Source organism: Bombus terrestris, chromosome 11, assembly GCF_910591885.1.
Source record: "Bombus terrestris chromosome 11, iyBomTerr1.2, whole genome shotgun sequence".
NCBI lineage: Eukaryota > Metazoa > Arthropoda > Insecta > Hymenoptera > Apidae > Bombus > Bombus terrestris.
In genome coordinates, this window is record NC_063279.1 from 11,234,717 (window position 1) to 11,244,413 (window position 9,697).

At 41.8% G+C, this 9,697-nt stretch overlaps 1 protein-coding gene across 2 annotated transcripts in view; it reads right to left on the minus strand.

The window, feature by feature from the left end:
• LOC100643210 (protein apterous) overlaps positions 1–6,870 on the minus strand; it is a 54,395-nt gene extending 47,525 nt beyond the window's left edge. For both annotated transcript variants that reach the window (XM_048409859.1, XM_012313641.3), the window contains exon 1: positions 5,842–6,870. In XM_048409859.1, coding sequence (XP_048265816.1) covers positions 5,842–5,889 — 48 coding nt within the window. In that variant the 5' untranslated portion in view covers positions 5,890–6,870. The remainder of the gene's footprint in view (positions 1–5,841) is intronic.
• Positions 6,871–9,697: the final 2,827 nt, after the last annotated feature.

The window sequence follows — 9,697 nt, forward strand, 5'->3', positions numbered from 1 at the left end:
TCGTATAATCTCTGTATATTTTCAATATTATTTACGATTAACCAAACAAAGCTTTATTCATATAGACAATTTTTCTTTTTATATTATTCTAAGGAAAAAAAGGGATATGAAAGAGAAGGAATCTCGCAACTGCCTGACAAAGCAAAGAGGTGTAAGAGTACTTGAAGTAAGAGATGAGAAAACAGTTATTTAAATACTAAAACGAGACGAGATACCGGGGACACAGAACGGCGGCACGCCGAGCAGGCCAAGAATCGCGACCCGACCCCGAGATACCGCTTTCCCTCCCTCTGTGGCCACTTCGCGTTCCGGGAAAATTCAGATCGCGTCTTCGTCTGCCAACGACGCGACGCCCGATTCGACCGCTATTAATCACGTGCAAAACCGTGATCGGCCCGCTGAAAGCATGAGTAAACGTTTCGACGTACCGCAACGAGGACCGTTTGAAAATTTTGCGAAATGTCCGACCGACAGATGATGCATTCGAAGAAACACAAACGGACAGATTCAATCTTCTTGCGACTATTCGTGACTTTGATGTATTCGGGAATTTTGAAAGGGTTTCGTCGAGTATTTAAAGAAAATGGAACGATCGATGAGACAACTATGTTTTCGAGTTGTCAGCAAGAGTGAAAATCGGAACGTTTGACGATAGACAAAAAGTGAAAACAAAGAGAAATTTTCCTAGAAGCTGTAAAACTGCCAGTGGGAAACGAATTTCCTGTTCGTCGAATATAAATCATACGTTCTTACGACGGAAAGAGCATAGTGGAACGAATTAATTTAGGAATCGCGATTAAAAGATCTATTCTACCCAACGTGTTTTTTATTCCGAGAACCGCCAGTGAACAGGCAGTTAGGATATTAACAAGTTCCTGTGCAATAAATTAGCCACCTAGAACCAGGCTCTACTTCATAAATGTTTACTTATTCGTTCTTTTACTTGGTGATCCCTTATTCGATGATTCACCGAAATTCAAACGCATGACGAATAAAAATCTTTATCTTCTAACGCGTGATAGGAAATTCATTTCGTTACATTTCTTACGTATAAATAAAAATCAAAAAGAAGAAGAGGAATTCCGTTCCACTAAATTTCACTAAAAAAATCATATTCCTTTATAACGTTTTTCTATATAATCAATTCTAAACAAACTATTTCGAAAATATTAAATGTTCGTGTTTAAAGCACAATCACGAAACAGAATTACGAGCAACTCCGTTTCCTCAAATTTCGCCGAAAAGTTAAAGAAACTCGGGAAAACTGGCAAATTTTTGCCAAGAGACGAACGTGTCACTCTGGAGGACAATTTCGCGAGCCACGATAGGCAAAAGCATATCGCCTTCAGTCCATACCTAAATAAACGACAAAAGATGGAGCGCGGCGCGGATTTATTAAACGTTCGTCCCGCGATGACCGCCGCCGCTTCGTGGCGGATATATCTCAACAGGCCCGGCCAATAAATTACGCTCGACACAAACGGACCACTATCACGGACAGACACGTTCGTGCCACGTCGCGCTTATCTCATCGAAGTTACAATAATCACACTCTCTTCGGCCGGCTCCATGCTGACGCACGCGTCCGGCTGCGTGCATAGAAAAAGATCGAAAGCGTCGAGAGACTAAACGACGCCAAATCCGTGTGACTCTGATTAGATGCGTTCCACCAATATCAGTTTCAACGATTGGATTTCAATCGGCCGACTACAGGTCAGAATCGATGAAAGATTGTTTGTTGAATCACCACTTGTACGCGACGGGTGTTTATGTATATTCATATTTTGATAACAATACTAATCATATTATCATAATGACTATTTATGTCATATCACAATGTGTCATATCATAATGATTATTTTGCTTTGAACATCAGTCTTCGAACAATGGTTTAAGGATTATATATGTACATAGTTGTCTCGATGATTTGAACGAAGGTTTGGAATAATTTAAGAAAGTCTGAGTGGGTTTGAAAGGAATCGAAGCCGAGAAAGAGAATGTGGAACAGTTTAAGCGCAGGTTACTTTCAGGAAATTTCAGAGCAGATGTAAAATGAATTAACGTCAATATCTTCTGAACTTTTGGAAGAAGATTCCTGTCGAATTACGCCAGTAGGAGGAAATATATAGGTGGAAGGGTAACATCGAGAAACTGAGTTCGATGGGGAAGAAGATGTAAATTTCACTCTTGAAATCTGCAATCTTCGAAATATTCGAAAGTATTAAGCTTCCCCTTTAATTCCTCCGATCTTAATTATCTTAACATTGCTTCAGATTTTAGATTCTTATATCACCACTTCCATTTCAACAGCATACAAGGATTTTTAAATGTTTGAAAAAAAAAAACTTTGACATATTAACGATTGTATCGTGTTCTCCTTAAATTTAAGAAATATTTTAATAGTAGGAAAATTTGTGTCGAAGATTACCAAAGAGAGTAACATTAATCGTGGTATGAAAGAAACGTTCTGTAACTTGCAAGTTTCGGCTCAACTATCATTCAATCACGTTATAACGCAACTCTGTCTTAAAACCACCTCTAACCACGAAGTCAACATTGTTGCAGTATCAAGAATGTCTGCTCAACCCGACGAATAACTCCCGTCAAGCATATGAAATGTCTGAAAAATCCGTCGCAGACTCGAACTCGTAATTCACGCAGTTGTCGGGGAAATTGTTATTTATTTTCACCGCAGTCGCGGCCCCTGTCGCGAGATGAATTATTCGATGGTGCACGCGGCCACAAAGGAGCGTAGGAAAATCTCGGGTTGCGCAACGAAGAAACAGAGAAAATTAAGCCGGTTGAAAGCCAAACTGATCGTCTCTGTTTTCCTTAACAATCTTTTATTTTGACAGGTAATGGAATATACGATTAAATTTTTCATAAATACGCAAAAACGTGTAATCGATGTACGATAAACGCGTCAACTCAGCAAAAGCTAAACGATTAACCTCGGTTGAGACGATCAGTTTGACTGTTGTGTGATTCAATTGCGCTGGCCACTCGTCGCCGCCACGAAAACGGCGCGCCATTCCCGCGCCCCGTTTTGCGTTTCATGCGATAAAATAATCGCGTCGCTATAAGGAGACTGGGACATTTAACGCACGGCGCCTCTTATATGATACGCTTTAATCAACCGCTGATTCTTTGGTAAACAAATTATTTACGTCGTGTTTCTTTCAATGGTTTTCGTTGTAAAAATTTCGAAGAATAGCCGTCAAATTAAATGAATGAAAATTACAGAATAATTGTGAATGATGTATCTCACGATTTGAAAACTTGTATGTTCTTTAGAATAAAAAAAAGACAACACACGACGCCATGAAATATGTTTTACAGGAATGATCAGCAAGATAATGAAATATACTTCGTCGTGAATAATTCCGTGAATAATGGAGAGATAGTTTTGTTTGAGAAAATTCTCGTGGAATTTTTGGTGGATTTTTATAGTAGCTTTTTGTAGGTAGATATAGGGGCGTGAAAAGAAGGAATGACACGTATAATTTAAAAAATTCACATTCTGATGTAATAAGAATTTCCGAGTATTTATACGGACTGTGAACAAAGTAAGAATATAAAATTAACATATAGAATTAACATAATGTTTATCACGAAACAAACAAAAAAAGCGAATAAATCTTAATATAACGTATATTACAGCGTTGATATAATTTGATAAAAAATGGAAGTCAATCTTTTTCTTCGACTGTACATTATCGATCTACATTAATGTATTATTTTATATGTATTACTTTCTTACTTGTATTACTAAAATATATCCAAATATGTATACACATTGAAACGACACAACAAAGTAACTTAAAAAGATCAGAAATTAATTCCGAGAAAAGTTTCCGCGAACACAAGTTAATCGAACGAAAGAGAACGAAAATAATGAAAGTCGTTCGAACTCTCGTTTGAAACGGTTTATATCGATTAACACTCAATTTCGGTGGAATCAGCGAAAATAAAGGGAAAAGAGAAGGATTGGTAAGCGATGGCATGCGTTTTACATCCAGCTCGTTTCGTCGGCGTAGCCACGAGTTAATGCATCGGTTCAATTAGCGGCCATCGTGGTGACACCGAACAATCAATTACGTTTGTTTACAAGGTGTACCCGTTAACGGCACAGCCATTCAACAGTCGTTTAAAACGGAATTAACATTCCTTGAAGATGAACGCCGGTTTCGCTGATCGTACATTGCTCGACACTGTTCGAACCATCGTGCAATGGAAAACGAACGTCGCCGCTAAAAATCACGAGCATCCACGTTCCGCCGTTTAATCCGACATGATTTCCTTCATGACCAAAACGGTTTCGTGAAATGTTCGTAGTAAATATCACGAAACAGAGGAATTTCGATTTCTCTTTCGAAAATTAACTTGCGTTGCTAAAACACGAGTATACGTACAGGATTTTCTCGAAAAGTATGGCCAACCAAGAAATAACTACGTCGAACGAATCGAAATGAACGTATACGAACGTAAGAATCTGCTTTTATGAAGAAATTCAATGAAAATCCACGGAAAATATGAAAAATTAATAAAACGAGAATAACCCGAAGAACACAACAGGATTAAATAATATCGTATAAAAAGTATAATGAAACGAGATCAGTGTTTAACATTTCGCTTCGATCTACTAAAAATGGTAATCGCTTTCAGCAATGGACCAAAGAAAAATCTCTGTCTAAAGAGTTCACGCAATATCAACCCTTCTCGAACAATGACAAGGAGAAAGAAAAATGTATACCTTTTAACCGATCGAAATCTGCAACCCCTTTCAGCCAGGGGAATCAATTAACAAATCGGGGGCGCGACTCGGGTTCGCGTGTCGCGATCCATTACACCGGTGACACCCGAAAAATTCACAAGCTTCGTGGCGATCCGTCAAACCCGTGGTTCGTGTACGCACGCAGGTCTGTCGTCGAGACGAGGTTTTTTCTGTCGGCGGCGATCTACAACGTCGTCGCGAATCCCTGAAACCCGTTCCGCTCCACGGCCGGCGAATATATCAACCGTTGCGTCGCCGATAAGCGTCGGAGCTCGTCGGCGACTCGTTCGCCCAGCAATATTCCAATTACGGAATCGCCGGCAATAAAATCGTTGGATCGAATTATCCAGCTAGGATTTGTTTCCATTAACAGCTACAACTGGACACCGACAGCCGCTATCGAGCGGCTCCCTTATCCCTCGCAACGAGAGGTTTTAATTAGTTTGTCGAGCCTGAGAATTTAGAATCTTGGAGATTGGACGTTTCGAGCGATCCTAAGACATGGATTAATCTGTTTTTCGTGAAAAAATTGTCATACGGGAGTTAACAAATACTTAGGAAGTAGACTATGATATTTTGAAGAAAAAGATCGTTGTATCGGGGCACGTTGATAGAAATCTAGAATTCTCAAGTTTGTGGGATACAACTATTTAAAAGCACCCATTACAACTCGTAGAAAATACGACTGTAATTCCAGAATTTCAGCCAGTCGAAAGAAACCTACTTAATAGAAACCTGATAAACCTAATAAGAATTATTGAAAAATGTCTGTTACAACTCCCGAAAATGTAATAATTTCGGAATGTAGGTCGCTCGAATGCAACCAAAGAACCAAATTGCGACCCCCCTCCCCTCTTGTAACATTCTAAAAAAAGCTCTGCTCCAGGTGCAAGTGTCAAGTTGCAGGAGTTGCAAACTCGGTGGAGATCAAAGGGTCGAGGTAAGGATCATCATCCACAGATCATCGAGGCCTGCGTGACAAAGGACCGGGAGCCCCTCTCGACGGTTTCGTGGTGCGTACACGGCCAATAAGCAAAGAACCGAGGGAATAGAGGGATGACACTCACCCAGTGCATGCCGGTGGTAGGAGGGGCGCGCTCCTCATACACTCCCATCAGGGTGGCTGCTGTCGCGGGGTAGTTCCCGCCGAGGGTGCGCGACGCCGAAGCTGCTTGGGGGGGAGTCCCGGGGGATCCGCTTGCCGATAACGCGGAGATGGCGTCCGCTGCGCAGTTTCCCTTCTTTTGCCTCCTCTTCTTCTTTCTCCACCACCGTCAAGCTCGCTTCACCCTCTACTTTCCCTGGTTTGGCAATTTTTTCCGCACTCAAAAACGTCACTGGCACCTCCGCGTTGCTTTTTTCCCCGGACTTGTATCAATATCTATATATATTGAATATGAAAGGAAAGTCCACGAGAGAACTGATAATCGTTGTCTGGTGAGTGGGTAACGCGCGCCCTCGCGGGCACATTTCGCTGAAAAAGAATCACTCCGAGAATCCAGCAGCTAATTCTGCTCTGTTAAAAGCAAAGACACGGTGTAACAGTACGGAAACACCGAGCAGACAGTCACGTTACCCCGGAGAAGAAAGTACACCCCTCACTGATACACAATCACTATAGACGCAACGGACAGTCGTTCATCGACGCGACGAGTTGGGGCGACGGGGCGCAGTCCTAGAACCTTGTCGCGGAATTCCTGGTTCCATATCGAACCAAATGGTTCACAAGCACTAGGGTAGTCGGAGAAACGCGCGACGAAATAACACCCGGTTAGTCCGCGCACCTGCACTCGAATACTACCACCGTCCTGGTGTCCTTGGAGCATCGACAGCTCGGTGATCGATCTCAGTTCGTGCTCCTTCGAGTGGACGACCGGACACGCGTCAGACACGTTTCATGGCGCATGTGCCCCGTGTGGTACAAAGGAACGACGAGATCCAACGACCACGACCACGGCCACGGCGACGACACGTCGAGAGGAACGACGCCAGAAAACGAGATTCGCGCGAGCACGCTGCGCCACGGTAAATACAGACCCGTCTACCGAGCCGAAGCCGCGATGCGGAGTGAGGGAACCGGCACAGCTGCAACTGGTTCCAGCCAGAGGCAGCGCCGCATTGCGGTGGAACCGTGAAAACCACCACGTCACAAGGTGGGGCGGACACGGTTCTACGAAGAACCGCCCACTGGCACCCCCTCCCAGGTCGGCAGTGGAACAACAGGCCACACCCCTACACGAAACCCGATACTGTCTTTCCTTGTCTGTTCCGCAATTCTGTCTGGTCAGACCTTGTCTCGAGCACCACGACTACTTTGCTCCACGCCGCGCTCCTGCTCCAGAGAACCGTCTGCACGAGAGAACAGCGGCTCCGCTGCGGTACACAGTGGCGTAGCCTTCTACGTATATGTGGTTTCGTAGAACAGACGCTTTAAATTGGTGCCTCGGACGGCTGGGTTCTTTGCCGTTTTGTTATGTCACCACGGAAATGAATGTATCAGGGATGTAGGAATGGAAATGCTGAACGTTCGTTGTCGATCGAATGATTGTTCCCGTGAAAGAGATAATAATGTTGGATCGTGAAGAATGATAACTTCGTGTAAATATTTCGCTAATTTACTAGTCTCTAATAACTTATTCCGCGATTGTATTGAATCAAAGTAAGATGTAAAAAACAAGTTTCTGCTATCAAGGAGTCCATTATCCGAGAGGAAGTGGCCAAGATCAAAGCGTTAGAAGTACCTTAAACACCTGAAAACCTTAGACACCTCGTTTTCATGTCAAAATTGAAAGTTGGCTGTCCACACTGGGCCATTACCCCCGTTTTCAGTATATTTCGAGACGAAAAAAGATGTCGTAATTGTTCGCCCAACGATCCGCTCAACCATCTGGCATTTGCATGAACAACCAATTTACACGTTACCTCTCGTCACGCGACGCCTTTAACCGCGATTGTCGTTTAACTACAATTTTTCCATCACGAATGCGTCGCCACAAAAGGGCTTGTTTTGAAAAACGTACAGCGCGATTCCATCGAAAAATTCGAGAGGAATTCACAAGTCAAATCGAGCGACCGGTTGCATCCGGCTTTCCGCAATCTTCAGAAGGTCTCGGTTCTCTTTTTTTATTTCGCTCTTTGGAAAGTCGATTCGACGGGACACTGGCGGCCTTCGTCTTTTTGCCCCACGTCGATGCCTTTTCTACACAGCATTGTTCGTCATTATATTCGCCACCTGGAACTTTTTGGTCGGGATTTTCCTGTCGCAACGCACAATCGTCTTGTGTCGAACTGGTGTCCACGATAGATACATTGTATCCTTTGTTTTCTCATTTGATACGTCAACCCTTTTAGTGTCTAACACTTTCACTGGCATATATGACTCATCGATTCAATTATTTTGTTTAGATCTTAAATGACGTTATCGTAAGCAACTATCGTATTTTTAAGTTTGTATCTTTTAACAGAAACCTTTAAGGAAAGAAACAAAACAGCAAGTGCATTCAAATAAATATTGTTACTTCAAATAAAATTTCTCATAGTGAGAGTATCATCTTTTTTAAGCTATGTATGACTCATATTTGGTGTTTAAAAAAAAAGTGAATTTAGTAGTATTCTTCGTGATCTTTTACATAGATTAAGCATAATGTCTTAATAGAAAGCGGGAAAAAACTAGAAGTGTGAAAGTTTTGTGACTATACGAGTGTTACAGACCTCACCTTTGACCACGAACCGGAAGTACGTGTATCTACGTGACAGTATAATTACAGAAGAAACATTTTTATTGTTGTCTCCTTAAAATACGAGAACTACCAACTTGGTATATATATGTAGCCAAATATGAAACTATTTGAAGTTTCCTTCATTAATATGAAACTTAAACCTTCTAGTAATATATTTCGCCTAATTTCCATCGCATCCTTCATTCGACGCAACATTATCGATTCATGTTACAAGTCTCTTAACCCGGATTCTTCGGAGAGGATCAACCTCAAACGAAAAATACAAGAAAAACCGTTTGGTTTTCATAGTATTTCCTTCGGCTCGAGCTCAACGCCTCCTTCCTCCTGTTCGCGGTGTTGCGTCTCTGAAAAAACGACAGGTTTCAGCGATGGAACAGGCTAACACAGACGTGGCCAGATAGGAGAAAAGAAAGAGAGAGAAAGAGAGAAGAGACAGGACGAGCGACCAGCTGAAACCGAACGACGACCGTCCGTCCGATATTCCGTCATAAAAAGGAACCGGTTTCGTCTGCAACGTAGACGGAAACCGCTGCTGTTGCCGCAGATAACGTCGTCGAGTGATGGAATTCGCGAATACGTCGCCGATGGTCCGCTCGTCCGGCATGTCGTCTGACTGTTCCATAATTGTGTGAGAATGACCGTGCTATTAGGATCATTCATTTAACACTAGAACTATCAACATAATCGAAACGATCAATTTATAACTTAATCCAGTGGCACTTTATAAACGATTTTCGTAATTCATATGAACAACTACGACACAGAGGACTAAGATTAATCTTTCACCAAAATAAAACACTCCTTTATAAAAATATTCTTTTCATAGCAAAAATCAACGAATTAAAATATAATTTATTGCCACATCTATCTTATTCGTTAGATTTAACTGCTTCCGATTTCTATCATTACTTATGAATAAAGATGTAACGGTGCTAATGAGAAATTAAAATATATAAGAATTTATAGGATTGCTTACTATGATAGATATGTCAATATGCTATTTAAGTAGTAAAACGAATCTGTATTGTAACGATCAATTCTAAGCTTTAATTACAGAAGAATCGTGTCTGTTAAATTAGAACCAACTAACGAGACGCTTTTCACGAGTGGTCAGCATTCAGCTAAAGACAAAAGTGTTCTTTAAACAACCCATCAAGTCTTGCAAAACAGTGAATCATGAAAA